At 37.3% G+C, this 27,259-nt stretch overlaps 1 protein-coding gene across 1 annotated transcript in view; it reads left to right on the forward strand.

The window, feature by feature from the left end:
* Window positions 1–24,704, forward strand: part of LOC107599164 (reticulon-4 receptor-like) — an 88,978-nt gene extending 64,274 nt beyond the window's left edge. Inside the window, exons 2-3 of the mRNA XM_016290680.1 lie at window positions 21,607–21,963; window positions 22,627–24,704. Of these exons, the coding sequence (XP_016146166.1) occupies window positions 21,607–21,963; window positions 22,627–24,044 (1,775 nt within the window). The 3' untranslated portion in view covers window positions 24,045–24,704. The remainder of the gene's footprint in view (window positions 1–21,606; window positions 21,964–22,626) is intronic.
* The last annotated feature ends 2,555 nt before the right edge of the window (window positions 24,705–27,259 follow it).

The raw sequence follows: 27,259 nt of genomic DNA on the forward strand, positions 1-27,259 counted from the left end.
AAAATCAGGTTTCTAAGAAAAATAATAATAATAATAATAATAATAGTAATAATAAATGTTATTTTACATTAAAATGTTTAAATTACAGCACTAATCTGTATGGCTGTCTTAACTGCTTCATTTTCAAATCTTAAACCATCTAACTTTTATTTTGACAGAAAAAAAAAACAACAACAAAAGCTCAGGAAGCCCTTACAGATTCTCTTTTGTTGCAAAGTGCTTCTCATTACATGCATGCATGGGAAGATGGTTTGCACACATCGTGATCCCAAATGCACATTAGAGTGACTTAAAGCAGCCTAATGTTAAGCCATCTGATTAAGCTAGTTAAGTTCTCTCAGCCTGACCAAGCTGGTTTAGCTTGTTTTAGAGATGTTTTGGCAATGTTTCAGCTGGTCAGATTGGGAGATCTATCTTAAACTTGCTATTCATAATAAATGTTCCAAGAGAAAGAACAAAACACGATTTGGAGTCGGTCTCTTCTGCTGTATCTACTTTGGTTGGTAACCAATTAATCTTACTGAAAACAGCACAGACACACATACTCGAACTTGTTCCGCTCAGTCATCTGTGCTCTCATTTCACAGATATCCGTGCATTCACGCACTTCCACAGACAGGACGATACTGTAGCATCCAGGCCAATAACTCAGCAGCGATGATGGAAAGCCTCTTGGATTGTATGGAGCTGAATCATTAGCTCCCACTTTCCCTCAGTCTGGGGTAATGCTTTTTTACCCCCTTAGGCTGGCAACCTGGAAACGCAAAATTGAATTTTATTGCTTACAAAAGCTCAGGGAAAAAGGGGGAAGACAGTTAGTCAATGCGAGAGAAAAAATAACATCATTTTAATGGCATTGTGATGGCTCATTTGCCATATAATTAAGGGAGGATCTCTCAGAGAGCCTTCCATCAGATTGAATACACAAAGAAAGGGCTTTGGGCGAAGCCAGGTGGCATTTTTGTGAGGGCACTGCGGAAAGGGGACGCTAATTGTAGGCTGGTTCCAGACATAGAGCGGGCACTTCCAGGATCTAATTTGGCAGTTTACGATATAACCCTGAGGTGACTTTTTTATTTAAAAAATCTGTTGCTTTTATGCACCCTGGATCTGTTAAATATTTAATACTATATATCCATTCTTTACATATTTGCATAATTGTGTGCAGCTTTGTTTATTCTAAGCACTGTGCGAAGAGGCATTATTCACAACGATTTTTTTATGTTTTTGAAAGAAGTCTCTTAAGCTCACCAATGCTGCATTTATTTAATTAAAAAAGCAATAGAAACAGTAATATTGTGAAATATTATTACAATTTAAAATATATATTTTTTTCTATTTGAATATATTTTAAAATGCAATTTATTCCTGTTATACAAAGCTGAATTTTCAGCATCATTACTCCAGTCACAAGTGTCACGTGATCCTTCATAAATTATTCAAATATTCTAATTTGCTGCTCAGTATGCATTTCTTATCAATGTTGAAAACAGTTGTGCAGCTCAATATAGAAACAGCAATACTTTTATTTTTTTATTTTTTTTAAATCTCAGGATTCTTTGATGAATAGGAAGTTCAAAATAACAGCATTTACTTAAAGTACAAATCTTCTCTAAAATTATAAATATCTTTACTGACACTTTTGATAAATCAAATGCATATTTTCTGAATAAAAATATAAAAAAATATATTTCCTGTGACTAAAGAAGAGTTTTCAGAATACAAAACCAGTTACTGTTTACTTAATGTGCAGCAATACTATACTGCCTACTGTTTTTGTTTTCTAAATTGTATGTAAAGCTAAATGCATTATGCAGTGACATGTTTTAAACAGTTGTGTACTATATATCATCACATGATTTTTAGCCCATGTAATGTTGTAGTTACAGTATCTACCAGCAGGGACGCATTGTTGACGCTAGCAAGGCTTGATTGCAAAGCTAATATTGCAGTTGAAAATAATAGATGGTATTACTTCCAGATCATTTGTTACACTGAAGGTCAGGTTGTGTGCATTGCATTGTGGGATAGAGTATGCTGTGTTGTATACTGCACACTTCAGCAAACGTAGGTCATGTGGGCAGTGCATGCATACTGGGCACAGTATATATGTGCAATACGCTGCAGAACAAGTAAAAAATTGTAGGCTATAAATAGAGCGTGAAAACAATGCAAATTCGTCATTACATTTGCAGCCGTCCAAACAAAGAATTTTAATTAACAAAGTACTTTTAATCTTGAATGAAAAACTCTTAATGCTGGCAAATATGGAGTTCAAGGCAGCTACAAATCCTCAGAGCGTGTCAACACAAGGGAGCAAAATGTTAAACTGATGAGACAGTTCCTGACAAGTCAATGTCTGACTATGAAATATTTAGTAGTTGTGTGCAACCGCAGGTCTTAAGCCATCCGAACTCTCATTTTGAGAGACACACGATGAACACACTCTTCTGCTGTTTAATAATGATGAGCATACGCAATGAATGTGCTTTTATAAACGCTTAATTCTTAATTCCGCTGGATATGTGATGAATGTTCTCTACTTACTGTACACTCTTCTGACTTCTCTGGATATTTCATGTCAGTAGCTAATGCCTGTTGAGTAGTTAAAGGTGGATTGCTTCAGTAAACACAATAAAAGCTGTTATGATCATTGAATACATTTGCACATATACCGTATAAATGGTTTCCGAAAGGATGACAATGCAAACCACTTCATTTGAGATCATGTTTTCTCCCTCTATCAGCTAGTAGGTGTCATTCTGGATTCCCAGTGTTTATCTTTTATTTCTAGCTGCTCTTGTGAAATACAGGCTGAGCTGTGACACTTGACATATGCCGGCAAGATGTGTCATTCTGAGCAAAGTCATGCAAAAGTCATGCACCCCACCTCCTCCTGCAGAGAGCAGAGAAACTGGGTCTCCGCTGGCAGAATATAGATTATCCAGTCGCATGAGTTACATAATATATGCACCATGTTAAAAACTGACAGAATGATAAAATGCCAGCATGCCTTTAAGAAAAGCCTTTGTTGTTTGTGTATTTTAGTGGACTGTGATGCAAGCTATTTTTAAAATGCCGGATAAATGTAGAACTGCTTCGGTCACACGTTTACACGCCGTGGTTGATTTTGAGAATGTAGAACAAGGGACAAATCCATTGTTTTATCCCAAGGACATGTAACGGAGGCCTCAAGAGATGCACTAGCGACTGACGCTAGAGGCTGCAGTCTTTAGCCTCCTTGTTAGTGCAACCGTCTCCCATGCCGGAGACCCGGGTTCGAGACCCACTCGGAACGAGAACGAGGTGTGGCGGTAAGGACCCGGGGGAGAGGGGTTACATTGGTGCCGTGACCCGGATGGGAGTGAGGCTTAGGGGGGTGAGTGTAACGGAGGCCAGCGGGTAGATGCTGTGCAGGTAAACCTCATTCCCCTGATCTCAAGAGACACACTAGCGACTGAGGACCCGGGGGAGAGGGGTTACAGACAAAAATTTTAAAGCATCGCAACCAGACACAAAAGAACAATATTTCAGTAGTGCTTTCTGAAGAGACCCTTGTATCTCCAGAACTGATGCTTTTCACTAAACTGTAGAAAAGCAAGCTTGTATTGCACATCTATGCGGTGTTGTGTCTGTGAAGAATCTGAGCCGTATCGTCTGACCTACAGCTGACCACAGAGCGAGACAGCGAGACGCTCCCATTCAAACACTTAATCACAGGAGCTCAATATTGACAGTTGACAGCTCCACGGGGCCATTCAGCTAATTTTATCCAGAGTTCATCGAAATTTGAGAGGTCATTGAGTCTTGTGTTGGTCTGACTGCTACAGGTGGATACAGCGGGTGAAATCTTATCATTGTGGTCATTAACGGTCTAGTACATCATGAAAAGGTTAAAAAGCTAATGATGTGAAATATGTTTTATATAGTCTATGTGTGACCAAGCACCGTTCGTTTGCTGCATCCAGTGAAAGAGTATGTAATGGCTTGGAAAGTTTTAATGGGGATGTATAATGGAAACAGGATTAGCGCTTTTAAAATAGAGTTTGATGTATTGTGTAAACATAATCATTGTAATTGAAAATCTCCTCTAAAAGTTGTAAATGGAGCAATAGTTCAGAAGTAGTCATGATATTGATATCACATTAAATTAAATGTTTGTACCATTTTATATGCACAATGTGACATACTTACAAGTGAAATGCAAGTTTATTCTTCACAATTCCTACTTTTTATATCTTGCAATATTTTTATCTCACAAAAAAAGTTTATATCTCATGTGAGTTTATCTCATATTTCAGATTTTTTTCATAATTGCGAGTTGATATCTTGCAATTCAAACTTTTATCTCATAATTCTGAGTTTATGTCTTGCATTTCTGACTTTTTTCCCCTCAGAATTCCATTTATATCTCCCAATTCTGACTTTTTTCCTCAGAATTCTGAGTTCATATCTTGCAATTCTGACTTTTTCCTCAGAATTTTAAGTTTACATCTCGTCTTCTCCTGAATTTTTAATCACCTGACCTGATCATGCACATGCAGAAGTATGAGAAAAAAAAGTGATTTGCAAGATGTAATCTCAAAATTCTGAGAAAAATTCTGAATAACTTACAATTGCTAAATATAAACTCACAATTAGCAGAAACAAACTCTAAATTGTGAGATATAAACTTGCAATTACATATATACTGTATATATATATGAAGAGTTCATTTGCAAAAACCAATAAACACCACTTAAAAATATAGCGCGATCTGAACCCTAAACACGTTTTGTCAAAAAAGCCGGATTTGTCCACTTTCAAGGCATCGCGAGTTCACGTTTTACTGCAGAAGCCGACAAGTGCCCTTGTTGTTTTTGAACAGAAGCCGATAAGTCCATTTTAGCGAATCGGCGCGCTGTATTCAGGTCAGGTGACAAGGCTGCTTTCACTTTGAAAAAGTCGTGCTAGCTGAGAGGAGTTTCGTCAAAGCTGACTAAAAGTGATCGAGGATGGATAGTTTCGACAAACTTGATGAACCTGTGATATCTTCTTCAGGGCGAAAAAGGAAAATAAAAGCTGAAACGTTTTCAAGGAACCTTGCAAAAGCAACGTGTTACAGTGGTGAGGGAAAAGCTCCGTGTATTGCGTGTAATCACATCCATAAAGTTTATGATCACAACAACAACAACAACAATGTTTGTCAGGCATCTACATTGCCATCTGAGGAGATTACAAAGATTAAACAAGTGTTTTTTAAAACTCTAAGACATGAAATGTGGAGTTATCTGCTTTTGCCAAAAAACGACTGTTGGAGTTATCTGCTTTTGCCAAAAAAACGTGATTTCTGAAAAAGAAAAAAAAAAAAATCGGTTATCGGTTTTTGCAAATGAACTCTTCATATAAAATCGAATGGCAGCGCTTTGTGGGCCGAGCCAGTTTTCAATTTGCTTCTAACGTGCAACTATTTAAACTTGCAGATGTTTTTACTCTAGACTGCATTTCGAATCACTTTGCCACCCCAAACTGAATTAGCATGTTTATCCGCCAGTCCAGGATCTCATTAAGTTAGGCACCTAAAAGATGCCACTGTCAGTCTCGCTGAAGTTGGGGGATTTCCAGCGCACGTCTTGATTCACAGAAAAGAAATTGTTTACATTGTGATGAAAGCTGAATGTATTTTTCATGGGAACGCAGGCGTAGGAGCGTTTTTATTTTGACATCTGTCCACAGGGTTAGCTATCTGAAACTAAATGTGTCTTTGTAGTGGAGTGAATATGCTGTATACGAGGTATCTGAAAGGTATGGCTCACCACCCTGCTGTGGTTTATGTACTAGCGTGACGTTAGAAATGAATAAATTTGATTTGAATCCTAAAATCAAAATTCCTCATATGCCTCACACCCAACTTTTTGCTTTAGCATGAACACTTGTTCGGGTCCAGACAGAATCTGCTACTGATTTGAGTAGAAATATGTTCTGCATAATGTATTTAGACATGATAAAAATGAGTTTAAAAAGAGTTAAGAGTGCTAGATTACTGATATCTGAAAGCATAGACAAATGTATTAATGTTAATTTAAAAAAAAACCTGTGTAAAATCCATATACTGTATGTTAGCTTTGATATGCTAGTGCCGTGTTGTTTATTGTTAACTAAAACAAGACAAGAATATTCCAAATTGTTTCCATTATTTGGAATAAGGCTAAAATTATATATTAATAAAATGTAAATATCAGGTGAATTTATTTTAAATAAATAAATATTAAACTTAAATGAAAGCAGAAAAATGTAAATGTTGTAAAATAAGTTGAAGTAATACATTTATTAAAACAATAAATAAATAAATAGTAAAAGACAAAAAAACAATACAAAGCACATAACAAAAAAGTGAATTCAAAATATTAATAATTACTGCAATAGTGTAGAAATAATACTAAAATAATACTGTGCTAGTGTTATATGAAAGTTATCAAATATTAATATAAATAAAATACAAACATTAATATAAATTAATATTACATATATGAAACAATATAAATATTAGGTAAACAAATTAAATAAATCAAATAAATGAAAGCAGAAAAAATATAATTGTAAATGTTACCTCCATGTTGCAACTAACTGAAGTTAAATAAGTTGAAGTAATAAATTACTAAATCAAACAAACAATAAATAAATAAATAGAACTCACAAAAACTTAAAAAAATTACAATATATTATGTAAACTAAAATGAATATGAAAACTGAAAAAAGTGAATTCAAAATATTAATAAATAGTATAATAGTATAGAAATAATACTAAAATAACACTGTGCTAGTGTTATATAAAAGGTAACAAAACATTAAAAAATGTATAGCCTTTTCTTAAAGGAAAAGTGACCAAAAATATTGATAGCTTGTATAGAAGCCAATAAAGTGATGTTTAGAATTATTACAAACTACCGTCTGACTATCAGTCAAGGTTATTATTGTTAACTAAACCTAAAACAATTAAAACGTTTTTGTTAATTGTAATAAAGCTGAAATAAAACAAAGTATAAATATGAGATTAAAAACTTGTTTCTGTTAGTTGCCAAAGCAACATTTCAAATGTATTTTTAGTTTAAGTGGAAGCACTACAATTATTAACTGGAAATAGAATAAATAAACACTAAAACTAAAACTGAAAAAATAAAGTAATGATACGTTTAAAAAAAATGAATAAAAATGACAAAACCACATAACACAAGTACTAAAACTTAACTAAAATTAAAATGAAACCTAAAAGTATAAACAAAAGCTCATTCAAAATATTACTAAAAACTATAATCATGCATAACTAATACTATAATAGTAAATAAACACTAAAACTAAAACTGAAAAAATAAAGTAATGATACGTTTAAAAAAAAATGAATAAAAATGACAAAACCACATAACACAAGTACTAAAACTTAACTAAAATTAAAATGAAACCTAAAAGTATAAACAAAAGCTCATTCAAAATATTACTAAAAACTATAATCATGCATAACTAATACTATAATAGCACTGCTAGCAGTAGCAAGAAGCTATTAATGGTTTATGGCTCTGATTCTGCAGAGATGCAGATTGCATATAATATAGACTCTTTTAGGTACAATTCTAGACTCTACTAAAGTACTAAAACTATTAGTTATGACTATGCTGACTGTAGATGAAGCTTTGGGAACAGTTATGAATATAACATGATTATACTTGTGTTGTTTTTGTGTTTATTTTGGCTCATAATCCAGGTGGAGCATGTGGGCTTGTGAGAAATGGGCTGGGAAATCATAATAGCTTGCAAGAGAAGTGCATCGCAGGGAGAGAGAGAGCGTTGGAAAGTGTTATCATACTGTATATATTCAGACTATTAATATGATTGATATAGTAATCAGATTGGGTCAAGTGTTTTTGGACCTGAAACCACACTCACTCACTTTGAGCAGTGTTTACAGTGCCTTCATTGAAAATCCATCGTTTAAATACAGCAGTCTCAGCTCTAAAACACAATGTAGAGTCTTACAATGGTACGAGAGCAGATGCTTCTAGCTACTAAGCTCAATTCCATGACTGCTGGTTTTTAAACGTGTCAGAATTCTATAGAAATTAATACTTTTATTCAGCAAGGACGCATTCAACTGATCCAAAGTGACGGTTGGAGATTTATAATGCTTCAAAAGATTTGTATTTCAAATAAATGCTGTTCTTTTGAACTTTCTTTGCATCAAAGAATTATAGAAAAACCAAGGTTCCACACAATATAAGCTGTTTTTAACATCGATAGTAATAATGCATGTTTGTTGAGCCTATTAGAATGATTTCTGAAGGATCATGTGACACTGAAGACTGGAGTAATGATGCTGAAAATTCAGGAATGAATTGCATTTTAAAATATATTCAAATAAAAAATGGTTATTTTTTGGTATTTCATAATATTGTTTTACTGTAGCTTTGGTGAATATAAGAGATTTATTTCAAAAACATGAAATTCGATAGCAGAAATAATTATGGTCTTCCATTGGTCAGAAATATTTGTATATTCAATCAGGAAATCAACCTAAAATGGCTTACTTATAGTTGTCTAAGCTGCTTTTAGAAAAAGTATTTTTATTTTTGTATAATGGGAATGTGTTGGCCAAGCATTTATGTTTGCATTTGTGAACTTGCATAAAGTATGTTTCTGGCTTCAATAGTAAACCAAAGTGTCTGTGTGCATTTCTTTCTTTCTTTTTTCCGCAACCTGCTCGATTCTCTGTTATTCATGAACCATCTGGCAAACTTAGAGCATGTGGTACAGACGGCAGACACAAATAAGTCCTGATCTGCTTCGCTTTGCTCCAGCGTCAATAAAATCATCTGCATTCCACAGCTCATGCTCAGTGTTACTGCAGAAACACCTTTCATCTCTGTCACCTTTCCTGTTGCCTCTTTACTCTCACCCAATATCTCTTCCAAATGTTCCGCTGCTCTGCCCTTTGTGTCCTAATCTTTTATGTCCAGAAGATGTGTGGTAAATAATGTATGTCTTCATGTTTAGACAGTATGTCTAGATGTTTAGGGACATTATATATTTGTAAATATATATATTTTTAACTGAAAAATGAGTGTTTACTATTGTCATTTTGCATTATTGACACACTATTTTCCTAAATAATGCTGTTCAGTTGCTTTGACACAATCTGTATAGTTAAAAGCACTATATAAATAAAGGTGACTTGACAATAGAAAGCAGTTATATTAAATTGAAATAATATTTCACAATATTACTGTTTTTTTACTGTATTTTTTTACTGTATACCGATTCTACTTTTTCCAGTACTCGCCCGATACCGATACTTTTATTTTTGGTACTTGCCGATACCGAGTACCAATATCAATATTTTATTGCATTTGTAATTTTTTTTAAATATTGGGTACAGAAACCAAAAGAGTATGTATAATGTTAGTTGGTTGACTTCATTTATCAAATAGATACAGCCAAACCAAAATTTATTCAGACACCTTCAACATTTCTCCCATTATCACAGTTTATTTGCTATAGTTTAGAAAATGGTAATAAAATATAACAAGAACTCAGAGTTAAACTGAGTCAGAACAAATTCAGCTTGATAATGTTAGATAACTTTGATAGAAAGGTATGTAGCCTAATGGATTACAATCAACCAAAAAATTAGACAGCTGTTAGTATGACAGTATTTACACAACTATCAATACTTAGTTGGGCAACCCTTAGCCTTAATGACAGCCTGCAGTCTCCTGGGCATGCAGTCATCCAGGTTCTTGCAAACCTGAACTTATTTTTTTTCCCCCCCAGACTCGGTCTGAATAATTTTTGGTCCCAAATTTGTATCAGTTTTACTGTTACAGTTTTAGAAGACTTTTTTGGGTATAATTTGTCACAGTTTACTTTATTTTGCTATCCTCACTTACATAAATGAACTATAGTGTCCTGCACCCACTAGTAAAAAAATATCAGAAATGATATCTAGTCTCTGAATAATTTTTGGTTTGACTGTATATCCTTTGGTTATTTTCACACTTAATTATGCCCATTAAAATGTATTTTACAAGTTTTTGTTACTTTCACTGTTCATTTTTTGCTCTATGTACATCATCTTTAATTTAATAGCATTAGAGCTGCTCCATTGCAGCGGCTTAGTACTGTAATCACGCGCTTTGCTGTAATAATGCAGGGAACCACTCCTTATAAATCTCCTAACTGTGATATTTTCAGAAATAGTCTGAAACGTGATGTGATTTATATTCCAAAGCCACTCATATAATGCAGAAACACTCAAGCAAGCAAAACATGCGCAACACGTGCACGTATTTGTACTGGTGCAGAATGAGAGGGACAAGTTACAGTACAGCCTAGCACATTTTACACAGGCTGCTAGATTCACTTTCGCCAGAAAGTCGTGTATGCCTAAAGTTAAAAATAAATAGTTTATAGTGAATGCCCCTATAAATGGTCTTTCTTTGACGATTTAGTTTTAATCCAAATGATGCGTGTGCTGAGTGAACATCAAAGATCACACAACAGAATTTCTCTCTCTCTCTCTCTCAGTAACTTGTGCATTGTTTTACTTACTTGTTTTTGACGTATCCGACCGAACTACAAACTTTCCAATGATGTCTGTGAGAAAGGTATATTCACTTGACAAGCTCGCACATCTGCGCCGCCGCGCACTCAATCCACTCAGCGTGCTTTGCTCATCAGCTGGCGCACATCAGCTATACAGTCAACACTGAATGTTTAACATTATATTCATTGCATACATATACTTGGTAGACATCCTTAATCTCTAATATCTCCATTCTGCTGTCTGTTGTTCTGATGTCGGTGTTTCATTGTCTGAATATGGCACTTATCACATGTTGTGTGGTATCGGGCCATTTTAACTAGTACGAGTACGAGTACAGGAGATCAGTATTGGGCCCGATACCGATATTGGTATACCGATATCGTGCATCCCTAAAAAATATTTCAAAAATCTTACTGACCTCAAACTCTTGAATGCACTTTTTTTCGTGTGAAAAGGGATCTGTGCTCAAATCCCAACCTAATGTGTAGTTTTTGTTTTTAATTAAGTAAAATTTCACTTGAGAACCAGTGAGCATGCATTTTACATCTTTTTTTCATGGGAAAAGCAGTCATATGAGGTTGGAGCGTCAGCTTTTTAGGCTTTTCTTTATATTACTCAACAACAACAAAAAGCCATAAAACTGGCTGCAAAAATTCTCATTCTTAACCTCTGTGACTTATGAGTGCTATGACCCACGCAATAGTCACTCAGAGAGATCACAACAGGACCAGGAAAGAGCAAATGGATTCAAAACAAAGTCAAATAAGAAAAGGGGAAAGCAGACAAAAGAAGTGAAATTATATTATGGATTTTGCCACAGGGAGAAAAAAGACAGAAGCAGTTAGCAAAGACATTGAGAGGAGCTGAGAGAGACGAGCCTGCCATCAGCTACAACACCTACTTCCACACCAACACTGCTGCTCTCCATCAGATGTAGAGGATCTGTTTAAACTCATGGCTGTCCGTGTTTACAGGTCAATAATGCCTACCGGGTGTTCAGAAACCACTCCATCCAGTCACAGTGAGGAGAAAGCTGGACAGGTGCTTTTATTCCTGAACACTTCATCAGACCAATGCTGTTTCTGGCTGTGTGTGTTGCTTAAAGCTCTGTATCTTATCTGAACAGTTTGTTTTGTCATCGTGTCGCATGTAATAGAGCGCTGCAGTGATGTATTTTTTAGGCCAACCATGAAGTTAGCATCACCCATTGGCTTTTGGATTATTGTAGAAAAAAAGCTCTGTGACCAACAAAAGTTGGATACCTACATAGTACTTACATATATGTGTGTGTGCGTGTGTGTCTGTTTATTTATTAATTATTATTATTATAATACAAAAAACTGTTTATGAATTTTGAAGCCTAAATGCAGTTGGCATAAGTAAAAAGCCAATGCTATAAACAAAGTACACCATAGTCGTATGACTTCAATGTCAAAATGACTAAGTTTCCGACAACTTTTTTAGTCTTTATTTAATAATATAATTCATATAATATATTATTATAATATATGTTTTCTTACCCCATTATTGTGCATGTTTTAACATGCAAACCTCACTTTACATTGTAACACCTAACTTTTTGATGCTACATAAAGATTGAGGGACCACAGAGACTGATTCATTTCAGTGAGCCATGTGTATTAAAGACATACTGTGAGACACACATTCATATCAACAAGTCCAAACATTAGCATATAGAGTCTTCCAGAGTTGAGGAAACATCAATTAAGTCCACCAGCTCATAGATATGACCATAAGTAGCACTTTGTCACAGTGAAATCAGTCTTTAAAGTGGAAAATATGAGACCAGCAGTCCTTAAATGAAGCAAGGAAGAATCGGAACCAGCAAACAATTCATCCGTTTGTTGATCATAGAATAAGATGAGTAGATGTTTGGATGAAGACAATTAGCCCCTTTTTGTCTAGGTCCTGTTTATATCTGTGCTGTTTCCTCTCTCATACAAGAACCCTCTGCATTTAAACAAACATACAATCAACACGTGTTTAGTATTAACCCCTAACAGAAAGCATATTTACAAACTCTACATACATACAAAACAACGCCTTACTTACATTTGAGAGCAAGAACAAATTGTTCCTCAAATCAGGGCACCAGCTGCAATAATCCACAAAGACTAATAAGAATTCATTGGATCTGGAACTTCTTGGGAAAGGACCCATCAGGTCTACTCCAAGCATATGACCAGGCTCCACTACTGGGATTGACTGCAGCAGTCCAGATAGCTTTGAGATTCTTGGTTTGTAGGCTTGACACGTCTTACACTGGGTGCAAAAACTCCAAACGTCCAAACGTCTTTAAGAATCTCAGGCCAATAGACATTGTCAAGTAGTCTTCTTAAGGTTTTCATTCTCCCCAAATGTCCACTCAGTGGGTTCGAATGAGCAAAATGCAAAAATGTTTCCCTAAGTGATACAGGTATGACTAGTTGATGAGTGTATCCTTGGTGCTTGTCAGGCACACTGCGAAACAGGTAGTCATTTTGTATGATGTAAGCGATGCGGTTAGAATCTGTGGTAGGTTGTTTAGCTAACTCCCATAGATCCTGCAAAGAAGAATCAAGCTTTTGGGCTTTCTCAATTTCATCCCAACTAACAGGCAAATTAGGGTCTGGTTTTGTAGGTTGACATAGGGCAATGTGGCTTACCACCTCTTGCACAGTTACTCCTCTAGATAGGGCATCGGGCACCACATTACATGATCCCTTCTGGTACTTTACCACAAAGCTGAAACCCTGCAGTCGTAAAGCCCACCTGGTCAAGCGTGAGGATGGTTTAGGCTGATTAAATACCCAAGTCAGTGCAGAATGGTCTGTGAGTACTTCAAAGTTCCTTCCCTCCAAGTACTGCCTCCACTTTTCCACGGCCCACACTACTGCAAGACATTCCTTCTCTGCGGTAGAGTATGACTTCTCTGCTCCATGCAGAAGTCGCGAAGCGTAGGCAATGACATGTTCCGCCCCATCAAAATCCTGTGTCAATACAGCTCCTAATCCTGTATCGCTGGCATCTGTTTGTACTCTGAAATCCTTGGTGAAATCAGGAGGCATTAAAACTGGTGCTCGTTGTAGGGCGTACTTAAGATCATCAAAAGCACTTTGACATTCAACTGTCCAATTCCAAGTTGCATTCTTAGCCTTTAGTGCGTATGAAGGGGCTGCTCGCTCGGAGAAGTGGAAGATGAAACGGTGATACCAACTTGCAAAACCTAAAAACCTCTGTACCTCTTTGAGATTATTGGGTACAGGGAACTCCTGAACAGCCTTGACTTTAGAAGCTTCGGTACGGACCGCTTCTTCAGAAACAACATGTCCTAGATATGTGATTTTTTTTGCAGCATAGAACATTTCTTGAGGTTGAGTGTCAATCCTGAAACTTCCAGGCTTGCAAAGAGTTGCTTGAGATGTTGAAAATGGTCTTGGACCATTTTAGAATACATCACTATGTCATCAAGGTATACAAAGCAGAACTTCCCTACGTAGGCTCTCAGAATGTTGTTCATAAGCCTTTGAAAGGTTGCAACAGCGTTTTTGAGGCCAAAGGGAAGACGAACAAATTCATACTGGGCATTTTTGGTGACAAAAGCGGTCTTTTGGATACTGCCCTCATCCATTCCTACCTGCCAGTAACCAGACTTAAGGTCTAATGTGCTGAATATGGTCGCTCCATACAAGGACTCTAGGATATCTTGAATCTGTGGCATTGGAAATCCATCCAGAGGAGTCTTGGAGTTCAGTGCTCGATAATCAACACAAAAGCGGGTACTGCCATCTTTCTTGGGTACTAAAACGACTGGTGCTGCCCAAGGGGAAACAGAAGGTCTTATGTTTTTGTCCAGCATGCTTGCTATCTCCTCCTCAATGAACTTCTGTCTGTTGACAGAAACAGGATATGCTTTTCTACGCAAAGGAAACTCATCGATAGTATTGATACAATGGTGAATCAAGTTGGTTTGTCCCAAAGTGCCAGTGCATACAGTTGGCCAGTCATGCATCAGTCCTTCTAACTGACGTTTCTGTGCTTTAGAAGCATCAGCTTGATCCACTAACTCCTTTATGGTGGTTAGAGTAATAGAAGCCGTTGGCACTAAAGGTAGTGCAAGGTGCAAACTGACTGTTGGTGAATAAGTTGTGAAATAGTGGACATCACCACATTATTCAGGCAATGAATATGTGAAATTTCTAAAATCAACGACGATCCCTGATGTCCTCAGAAACTCAAGTCCTAATACAACTGAAAAGGCCAAGTCGCAGTATCTCATCACATAAGCTCTTAGAGGATAGTTGTGGCCATGAATAGTACCCCGCCAAACTATCTTCCCCAAGGCTGACTGTACATAACCGTTAGCAAGGGAAAATGACTGTCCTCTGCTTGACTGCAAAGCTTCATGATTCGACTTCAACTGTTGCCAGCACGACTCCCACACTAATGAATAAGTGCTCCCAGTATCCAGGATTGCTTGATATTGACGGCCTTTGATGGTTATGGGCAAGGTTAATGTTGTTAAGGGCTCTCCGCTGTTCTCTGAACAAACAGCAATGTGTGGATTGGACTGTCGTCCTTTTGTGAATTTTCCAGTTTCAGTAGGCTTTGAGTTTTGATCCTGGTGCCTCTGCCTCCAGAAGGCTCTCTCTTCGCTGATATCTCTTTCTATTAGGGTTCCTACCCGTACCACGTTGCTTGGATGATCTCACGTTCCGTCATGGAAGGCTTCAACCTCAAACATAAGGCTCGGTACTGATATGTAAACGTCCTGATGCTTTCGTCAACTCTTTGTTTCCTTTCTCTGATCCTTCTTTCCACTTCAACTTCGTGATCGTCAGACAAAAAGGATTGAAGAGAAGGATACTTAAATTGTGACCACGTTCTTACCTTCTTTTCTGCTACCCACCAGTCTTTAGCTGTATGTGTTAACACAGAAGGAAGCATGGATAAGATTTCAGAGTCATTCAAAGGCTGTATAGCCAGATATTCATCACATCGCTCCAGGTACGTAATGGGATCTTCTCCAACATCGTACACTTTAATGTATCGTTTTTAATACATTAAATACATACATTAATGTAATGTATCGATGTTTTTTATATCAGGGAAAAAACTAACAAATCTAGCCTGGATTGTTTGTTATTTTTTATTTTTTTATTTTTTCAACGTTAGAAATTAAAGTAGCAGCAATTTAGCAAATACATAGTTTGAACTGTACTTCACCAAGATGTAATGCTTTTTTATCATTTGTGAAAGTCATAAAATCAAAATCCAGGTATTCACTCGTCTCTAAAATTAGTAATTTCATTTAAATGTGGTGTCTAGCGCTGTACGTCAACAGTTAACAAAAATAGATGAAGTCTTGATCACTTTTTTCTCTCTCTTTACATCTAAACTTGGCACTCGATATTAATTGGTGCTTTAATTCTGTGGTTAATTGTCCTTCAGAAAGCTCACAATGAAGCAGAACCAGTGGGTACTGAAGAGGCTTGAAATGTGCAGAATTTATTTTTATATTTAGCTCTGTGATTAAGATGTTGGCACTGTCGCTCATTTGTTTATTCAGAGGTAATGAGTCTAATTGATGTCAACTATACGGAAATGAGTAATGCTGTATATTCATGTAATGCAGAAAATGGCGCTGACGGGGAATGAATTGGCGGCAACTCAAATGCCCTCAAAACCTGTCAATGCAGTCCTAGGGCGGCTGGTTTCCAAAGCATTTTTATGCAGTTGCTAAGGTGTTCAGGGTGGTTGTCATGGCGTTGCTAGGGTGTTCTGGGTGAATGCTTACCCACCCACAAATCACATGTTTCCTATATATGTGGCTATGAGCGTTTCCACCCATTTTCATTGTCCACATTGCAAAAAATGTCTAAAAAAAGTGTGACTACTTTGAAGTCGCATGATTTGAGGTATCACTCCTGTCTGTAGTACAAATAATACAGGACCAACGTTATTTAAAGGAACAGTTCACCCAGAAATGAAAGCCCTGTCATCATCTACTCATTGTAGCTTTAAGTTGAGTTTCTTTCTTCTGCTGAACACAAAAGCAGAACTCAACAAAACAGCTGATTTCCATACTATTTTTTCCCCCATACTATGGAAGACAATGGCTTCCATCAACTATTTAGTTAACAGCATTCTTCAAAATATCTTCGTTTGTGTTCAGCAGAAGAACGAAATTTAACTTGAGGGTGAGTAAATTATGACACAATTTTCATTTTTGGGTGAACTATCCCTTTAAGTATTATTGATAGTTTTTGTTAATATTTTGAATTAGAAAAAAAAAGTGCGAAATGTTGAGTTTTTTAAAAATATTTTTGTTATTTTATTTTTAGTTAATTCTAATAACGTTGTGCAGGACAAGCTACATACTGTTAAAGTGTACGATTTGCAGTTAGGAGTTTGTTTAAATCCATCCACTCCATGTCCAAAATGCCCCTGTTGGTCTCGAGACAGTGCCTGCTATTACTTGTCAAACCCACTTGTACGGTTGAGATAAAAATGATGTAAATGTCGTTACATGCTCTCCATATGCCGGAGACATATGCAAATGTGCTAAGTCAGGGATTGCCACTTGTCCTCGCTGTCTCTCTCTCTCTCTGTGCTCACAGTTATCTCAAGTCCTTGTTCAGTATTCTGTCTCCTTTTGTTTTCCATACAAATAATTTAATTAGACAGCAGAGAAGTATCCTTGATTTCGCCTCCCTGTTTATCAATGGTTTATTCGCTCTCCCTTGGCGTCTTTTATATCAGGATGAGAGCTTTTCATACAAGTGGAGAGACAAGCAGCAATCAGTGCATTTTATGCAAAGCTGAAAACACCGTTCGGCTTGTCAGGTTTGCAAGAGGGTGGTCCTCAGCACGTCGAACGGTGTGCTGCTAATAAGCTCGTCATCTGAGAATGCAGCTTGGCTTCTCTGCAAAATGAGTAAGCGGTCGGCTGGAGCACCGCCACTATTATGAGCGATTCTCTTGAGTTTAGAAAAATACCAAAGGTAATGCAAAACTAATAGGTGGGTAAACAGTTTGAGAATGCCGCTGTATAGATTGTGGGCTGCAATGCAATAACCTTTTATGAAACGGGCTGTTGTTTCGATGGCACGACAGGATACGAGCATCCCCTTGACAGAAAAGTAGAAAAAGAGAAACATAAAAAGGCAAAGCAAGGCTCCTTACTGGGATTAGAGAAAGGAGAGGCATGACCGGCATACTGATGGAGACGAGGTAGAAAAACATTGAGTGCTCGTATGTAGTCGGTGTCTGCCAAATGGCCTTTACAGTGAAGGGCGCCTGGCAATAAAGGACACGGCTATGTGACTGTCCAGGGGACGAGACAATGCGCCGAAATAATTGGAGGATGGCGTATGACATTTTGAGTAGCTTTACTCAGCACTAAACAGATGAAAGACACAAGGAACCGCAAGGTTAGCACGGTCGGCTACGGATGAAAAAAAGGGAGCTTTGAAAGCGGGGCTCCGCCATGCATAGTGTGGGTGGGGATAGTCCGCTAATGACTAGAAGATAAAACAGGAGGTCTGGTAGATTCGTGAAGCCTAACGTTTCAAAGCGCGGCGATGGAATATTTTTATCGGCAGAGAGGGTGAAAGAGAAGCGCTGTGAAGCAGAAAGACAGAGAGGAAGGCTGACAGCTCACTGGTGGAAGATGACAGGAGCGGCAGAGGGAGAGGGAGGATATTTGAGGGAAAGTGTAACACGGGGATGCTGTCAAGCCTCAAGCAAGCTCCATTTAACAAGCTGCAAGATTGAGGGACGGAGAAGAATTCAGGGAGCCGCGCAAGAGCATCCACAGGCTCCTCTGCCTCCTGTGCGTGCACGTGGAAATCTCGCACATTAGTCTGATTATGTAAACGTGACACTTGATGAAACAGTTGGTGAATGGTCACAAGATATTGAGCTACTGTCAGTCTATCTATCTATCTATCTATCTATCTATCTATCTATCTACCTATCTATCTACAGTTGGTCCACCATTTGAATGGATGGATGGATGGATAGTGGTATAGATGTATAGTAGGGCTGTAACGATTCACTCGTTTTCTCGATGCATCATTTACAAACCCTGACGATGCATATGCATCGATCTTGAAACATGGATTTTTGAATCGTGAATCATTGATTTCAGACAGTAATCGATTTAAAACGCTAAGCATCGAATGAATTGCAATTTCTATAGTGATTCAATGCTTTAAAATATATGCACATTGAGGGCCAGATTTACTAACAGCTTGCACTAGTGCAAACCGCCCTTTGGCGTTAAAATAGTACTGTCAGGATTTACTAAAAACGCGCAGTGAAGAATTAGCACTGAAAAGGTGTGGACACAGTTATTTTTGTGCCTAACCGTGGCATTGAATATGCATTTGTAAGAGTTTCCATTTCAGATGCAACATTTATGGGAGGAGAGTATTTAAATGAATCACGCAAAGCGATTTACTAACGTTCGCTCATGTCAAATTACTGGTATTTGTGCCATTAATTAGCGGCCAAAAAAAGCATGTCTTAAAGCAGGCAGTAATTTGTGCTTCTCTTGGTAGATTGTGCTGGTCATTATGGAAATGATCCGGTTGCGTCTGTGTTCTTTAATGTGTGCATTGTCAGTAAATCCCCTGCAGAATTTCCCCCTCCCATCTGCGCTTTTATGGAATTGTGTTCTAATGCTAATTTTCCCTGTTTAATAAATCGAATTGTTAATCGAATCGAATCGAATCAAATTGTGAATTGTCTCTAATCAAATCGTTCTAAATTTGCAAAAATCGTTCTTGAATTGAAAACCTATTAATCTATCTATCTGTCTGTCTGTCTGTCTAATCTCAATAGTTGGTCCATCATCTGAATAGATAGATAGATAGATAGATAGATAGATAGATAGATAGATAGATAGATAGATAGATAGATAGATAGATAGATAGATAGATAGATAGATAGATAGATAGATCTTTCTAAGGATGAATAGATGAAAAGCAGTTGATATTCTCAGACTGCTTCTAGACCAGAAGTATCAGATGTTGAGAATTATTGACATGTGAAGCCTAAATTTTCCAGAGATGAATGTCTCTGCGTCAGTCTCTCTGTGATGTATGATAGAGATCTCATATAGGGTCGTGTTTTATCGTCTGATCTCCTACATAATGGCTGGCATCAAGAATGACTGAATGAAAAGAGCATTCCTTATCTGAGCACCTCCCGCAGATAAACCCACCCTCAGACACATCTGTGCCACATCCACACACACAGACCACTGATCTTCAGATCAGAGATGAGAAGAGGCCATCTTATCTATGACACTCCAGAACCACTTCAAGCATGGTCATGCTCGCTACACTCCCATGCGGCTCAGATCCAACATTCTGAGTCCTTCCCCTGGCCCCATCTCACCCAACCACGCATCGAACACCCACAGCATGCTTATCTTCCCCTGGACAGACTAAATGTCAACCCTTACACCATGCTGGAATGCGATTAGCTCCATCGTTGCTATTAGCACTAGCTAATTTCATTCAAGGCTCCCTCCAATGTTTCATTTATCAGTCCTCTCAATTGGCTGGATTTTCTCGTTTGCGTTGGCTGATGGATGGGAATGGATCCCGTGGCACAAATTTTTGCCGGTAGCATTCACACATGCAGGCACAAGTACAGACAGGTCGTGCACTCACAGGCAGGCAGCCATTTTAGAGCTGTTTAATGTATAGAAGAGCACATTTGGTTGCTGTGTCTGAATTAAATACATGCTGTTTTTAGTTAACTCATTGGAAATGGCTTATATTGGATTTACATTTGTATTTTTTAAAAGGTGAGGTAATTTCCTGGAGAGATTTACTGTACATTTTCCTTCTTTTACAATGTACAAATCTTTTTTCCCCAGATAGATATTAAAAGTATTGTAATAGAAGTGTGATTGTTATAAAGATAACATGTTGATTATTTAATGTATATTAAATGTACTGTGATGTTTTTAAATTATGTAAATATACATTTTAATATACATTTTAAATTAAATGTATATTAAATGTACTGTAATGATTTTAAATTATGTAATGTAAATGTTTTTGAAAGAAGTCTCTTGTGCTTATCAAGGCTGCATTTATTTATTATTAAAAAAACAGCAATATTGTGAAATATTCAACTTCATTAATTTCAACTGTAATTTATTCTTGTGATGGCAAAGCTGAGTTTTCATCAGCCATTACTCCAGTCTTCAGTGTCATATCATCATATGACCGTTCAGAATTTTGTATGTATATACATATAAAGAAAATATAATACAGAAATCAAATATATGTAGATATAGGCTGATAATCTTTTATTATCAGTGATGAAAACAGTTGTGCTGCTTAATATTTTTGTGGAAACTGATGCATTTTAGCAGTATTCTTTGTCTTTGATAAATAGAAAGTTAGACTGTTAAACTGTTCCTTTAAAATATGTGACCCTGGACCACAAAATCAGTCTTAAGTCACTGGGGTATATTTGTAGCAATAGCCAAAAAAACATTATATGGGTCAAAATTATCGATTTTTCTTTTATGGCAAAAATCATTAGGATATTAAGTAAAGATCATGTTCCATGAAGATATTTTGTAAATTTCCTACCGTAAATGTATCAAAACTTAATTGTTGATTAGTAATATGCATTGCTAATAACTTTTTTGATTTTTTTTTTGCACCCTCAGATTCCAGAAACCATACATCAATGGAAAGCTTATTTATTCAGCTTTCAGATTATGTATAAATCTCAATTTTAAGAAATTGACCCTTATGACTGGTTTTGTGGTCAAGGGTCACATATAATATTTTGTAACATTACTGTTGCTTTTAATCAATTTAATGAATCCTTGCTGATTAAAAGTATTGAAACAAAAAAGTGTTACATTATCACAGTTACACATTCCCATTTTCCAGCTTATTTAAAAATTGCAAACATGAAATCATGTCTTTTCTGTCAAATGAAGTAGCTGCTGTCTTGACCTTGAGCTGACCCCTTGGCTTTTTGTCTCTTCTCAACAGGTGGTCGCCTCCTCTGCCTGGTGTTATGGCTTAACCTGGTGCCAGTGATGAATGGCTGCCCAGCGAAGTGCGTGTGCTACAGCGAGCCGAGGCCAACCGTGGCCTGTCAACAGCAGGGTCTGTTCTCTATTCCCACCGAGATCCCCATCCGTAGCCAGCGAATATTCCTCCAGAGCAACAAACTGACAGTGATCCGATCGACCAGCTTTAGTTCAGTGCATAACCTCACCGTCCTGTGGATGTACTCGAATAACATCAGCCATATCGAGGCGGGGGCCTTTTACGGGCTGGAGAGACTGGAAGAATTAGACATCGGCGACAACAGCAACCTTCGCATCATCAGTCCCACTGCGTTTCGCGGGGAAACTGATGCATTTTAGCAGTATTCTTTGTCTTTGATAAATAGAAAGTTAGACTGTTAAACTGTTCCTTTAAAATATGTGACCCTGGACCACAAAATCAGTCTTAAGTCACTGGGGTATATTTGTAGCAATAGCCAAAAAAACATTATATGGGTCAAAATTATCGATTTTTCTTTTATGGCAAAAATCATTAGGATATTAAGTAAAGATCATGTTCCATGAAGATATTTTGTAAATTTCCTACCGTAAATGTATCAAAACTTAATTGTTGATTAGTAATATGCATTGCTAATAACTTTTTTGATTTTTTTTTTGCACCCTCAGATTCCAGAAACCATACATCAATGGAAAGCTTATTTATTCAGCTTTCAGATTATGTATAAATCTCAATTTTAAGAAATTGACCCTTATGACTGGTTTTGTGGTCAAGGGTCACATATAATATTTTGTAACATTACTGTTGCTTTTAATCAATTTAATGAATCCTTGCTGATTAAAAGTATTGAAACAAAAAAGTGTTACATTATCACAGTTACACATTCCCATTTTCCAGCTTATTTAAAAATTGCAAACATGAAATCATGTCTTTTCTGTCAAATGAAGTAGCTGCTGTCTTGACCTTGAGCTGACCCCTTGGCTTTTTGTCTCTTCTCAACAGGTGGTCGCCTCCTCTGCCTGGTGTTATGGCTTAACCTGGTGCCAGTGATGAATGGCTGCCCAGCGAAGTGCGTGTGCTACAGCGAGCCGAGGCCAACCGTGGCCTGTCAACAGCAGGGTCTGTTCTCTATTCCCACCGAGATCCCCATCCGTAGCCAGCGAATATTCCTCCAGAGCAACAAACTGACAGTGATCCGATCGACCAGCTTTAGTTCAGTGCATAACCTCACCGTCCTGTGGATGTACTCGAATAACATCAGCCATATCGAGGCGGGGGCCTTTTACGGGCTGGAGAGACTGGAAGAATTAGACATCGGCGACAACAGCAACCTTCGCATCATCAGTCCCACTGCGTTTCGCGGTCTGACCAAGTTGCATACCCTTCACCTGCACAGGTGCGGGCTGTCCGAGCTCCCGATGGGAGTTTTCCGAGGACTCTTCTCGCTTCAGTATCTCTACCTGCAGGATAATAACCTTCTGGCGCTGCACGAAGACACTTTCCTGGACCTGGCCAACCTCACCTACCTATTCTTACATAACAACAAGATCAAGGTGGTGACCGACCACATGCTGCGCGGTCTCATCAGCCTTGACCGTTTGCTCCTGCACCAGAACCGCATCATACACGTGCAACAGCGGGCTTTCAATGACCTGGGCAAGCTGACCACCTTGTTTCTCTTTTTCAACAACCTCACCATGCTGACAGGAGAGGCCATGAACCCGCTGGTGTCCCTCCAGTACCTGAGGCTCAATGGAAACCAATGGATTTGCGACTGTCGAGCCAGGCCACTGTGGGACTGGTTCAAACGCTTCAAAGGGTCCAGCTCCGAGTTGGAGTGCCACCTTCCGAACTCTCTAACCGGGAAGGACCTTAAGCGACTGAAAAGCGACGATTTGGAGGGATGCGTGGACTCTCCGTCGCAGGTTCAAACCAGTATCTTCAACACCAAGGCACGCTCTGGAAAGTTCCTCTCACTCGACGATCCTCTCGTCGAAAGCATTCCCAGGTGCTGTCTTTCGGATAACGACAAATCCTCCATTATCTCCAGTAAGTCCCTCCCGGATCCTTCATCCTACAACAGCCGGCAGATCACCAACAATCCCCTGAAAGAGAAGGAGAACATCTCCAAAACCAAGTTTCGGGAGCTGGAGCGAACGAAAAACGAAACTCGCAATAAGCAGAGTCTCAACGACGGTCCTTTGGGAACCATGTCCAACAACCTCGACCAGACCATGGACAAAATCAACCCAGATCTTCTGGACAATCTGGAACCTTCTACAGCCCCAACCAGAAAGAAAAAAAAGTGCTCCAAAAAGCCCAAATCAGACCAGTATTGTCTAAAGGCTCACGCATCCACCGTTCAAGTATTGGCCGTTCTCTTTCTCCCCTTGTTCTTGGTGTCTCTGGCTTTGTCCTAGTTCATACTCTCGTCCATCAATTTGCTCTTTACAATGACACAAAATACCTGCAGTAGCCTACGTGGACAGGCAAAAGACGATGAAAAGGGGGTTACGACGTTGCCCCGCATGGTTGAGAATAAGTTGTAATGCTAAAGACGCATTAAAAGAAATGAATGCCTTTACAGAATACATGAGATCTAATGTATATAAAACACGGTGCCCAAATGTTTGTTCTATGTACTTTTAATGTGCTGTGTTTAAGCAACACTGCGGAGAGTTCCCTATTCCCACATCACCTCCAAAAAAAAGTTGATCTGAAAGTGACTATTGTAGATGAACCACTAAAAAAAAGAGAAAAAAAATCCTTAAACCATGACTAAACTAAACCAGAGCGCCGAAAGCACCCAGGAATGTTGCCGATGAGAAACCGAAGGGGAGTGACATGATTTTTTCCCCCAGTATATATATATATTTTTTTCTTTTAAAAGTGATACATTTGTTCTATGCTGTTTTTTATGTTTCTAAGTATTTCAGTAAAGACAAATGTTTAACTCTCCCCAAATATGTGCTATGTTCTGTTTGCGTCATGACACACACTGCAGGTGGCATCTTGGGAAGGAATGCTGTCTATTTGTTCACTGAAATTGCGATGGAATCATAGATATGCATTTTATTTTGCTGGTGTACAAGCATAAATATATGACAAATAAAATATCTCATTTTTTACAGTTGGCTTCTCATGTGACTGAAGAACATAGCATATACTATATAGCATATATTTCATAGTATATTGTAGTTATATTGCAAACAAAAGGTAACTATCCTTTTTTTTAAGCAAATTCAAAGACTAAATGAAACCCGAAGGAACTGAATGTCTATTTTGTGTATATTCCATTAGGACTGAAACCTCAAAGGCACACATTTCTGCTCATTAATGAACTTTAACATAATCACTAATGATTCATCCATGTGCGAAGCAAAATTCACAACTTGAAGCTTGCCAAATCAACCAGACATATTTCATAACCACATTAATGAATGTGACTGACTGAAGTTAAGAGTACTCCTCGTAGTACAAGTTTCTTCTACTTGGCTTTCACCATTAAGGACTTGAAATAATATTATGACATTTCCGAAGTATTTGTGTGTGCGGTGTGAGGAAATGCTGATGAACAATTATGATAAAATGCACATCAGCAGCAGTAAAATCAACATTCTTTGGCTACGTTTGCCATTGACAATGCCAAATGCCACTTAAAATACAATAATACAGTTCATTAATATTCTATTAATAGCACAACATTTACAAGAGATCATAACTAGTGATTTATTTGTATTAATGTTCCATTTTAATAACGTTCTCCTATGCTTTTATATGTTTATGCAATCTTACATTCATATTTAACATTTATGCATTTAGCACAGGCTTTTATTCAAAGTGACTTGGAGGAGCAAAGAGGAACAAATTCAGAATAAATGGAAAAACGCATCATAATTTGTATTAAAAGAACATACTAAAACTTGTTGGACCAAGACACACACACACACATGTGACCCTGGACCACAAAACCAGTCATATTATTTGTATTTATTTTTTATTGAGATGTATGCATCATCTGAATAAGCTGAATAAATAAGCTCCACACTGATGTATGGTTTGTTATGATAGAACAATATTTGGCCAAGATACAACTATTTGAAAATCTGGAATCTGAAGATACAAAAAAATAAAATAAAAATATTGAGAAAATCGCCTTTAAAGTTGAAATGAAGTTCTTAGCAATGCATAGGCCTATTTCTAATAAAACATTAAGTTTTGATATATTTACGGTAGGTAATTTACAAAATATCTTCATGGAACATGATCTTTACTTAATATCCTAATGATTTTTGACATAAAAGAAAAATCGATCATTTTGACCCATATAATGTATTGTTGGCTATTGCTACAAATATACGCGTGCTACTTATGACTGGTTTTGGTATAGGGTTACATATATAGCTCAGGTTGGTTGGTACTTTATCATGTATTGTAAAACCTGCAAAACATTTGTTGACATCTTTAAGTAGTTCCTTAACAGGGATCACAACATATTTATTCATCTAAAATAGAATCCTTGCACTATTTATTCCCAATTTAGACTGGAAATGTCATATCAATGAACAACCTCTAATCTGTAGTACACATTGAGAAGTGCTCAAGTATGGGTAATAGACTATCACACTGTAGGAATCCTTGTTCTGTCCTCTCCCATAAACAGATGGCAGCCCGTGCTGGGATTGTTTGCGGATGATGACCCATTGCTTTATCAAATCTGGCCAGCGCTCAAGTCCTCGTCCACTGCCTTCAACTACTCGTATGCTGCAGGAGTCTGGCAGGAGAGAGCAAAGCACACTTCAGGAGGTTTAGCCAGCAGTCGTATGTTAAACTAAACACAGTCCTGTCAGCTCACTTACACCCCGTCTACACTGCTAGCGACACAGTAAAAATAGAAAGCTCACGCTCTAATCGATGAAGCCATCTTTAACATGCACAATAAGCGTGCATTGATGAATAAGCTTTGTTGGTTATAATGAGAACGTTCTTGGAATGCTGTGTTTCACAGTTGCAATGTAGATGCTGTGTAATTATGAGAACAAACATTAGAGGTTTAAAAGGTCAACAGTATGCATAACCCATTTTACTTAGCAAGAAAACAATATAGTACCAGATTTTATTCACTGGGAATTGGTTGGTTCAAGAAAGGTGGATAAGAGGATGGCCTACCTAAACAATAGGCCAATAAGAGGCTGGATGGCCTACCTAAAACACAGCTATGACTTAGTGTATGTATGTATATATATATATATATGCACACACACACATTATATACAAACATATGTATTTACAGACACCACAATAATTGATAATTCACCACAATAATAAAAAAAAATCACAATTTTATTTGCATTGTTTTCAATTTTATTAGCATTTATTTTTAAATTTTCAGTTTTATTTTTATTTTTAGTTCAGTTTTCAGTAATGTTGTCTTTGTTCGTTTTTTTAATATATATATATATTTTTTATAGTGTTTAATTTAATTTTAAAATATGTTCATATTATTTTAGTTTTGGTATTTTTAGTACTTCAACTTACACTTATTTTATCTCAGTTGCCAATGTGACATTTCTAATTTTCATTTTCCAATCAAATATATATATATATATATATATATATATAGACAGACAGACAG

Source organism: Sinocyclocheilus grahami, unplaced genomic scaffold (genome assembly GCF_001515645.1).
Source record: "Sinocyclocheilus grahami isolate Dianchi unplaced genomic scaffold, SAMN03320097.WGS_v1.1 scaffold261.1, whole genome shotgun sequence".
Lineage (NCBI taxonomy): Eukaryota > Metazoa > Chordata > Actinopteri > Cypriniformes > Cyprinidae > Sinocyclocheilus > Sinocyclocheilus grahami.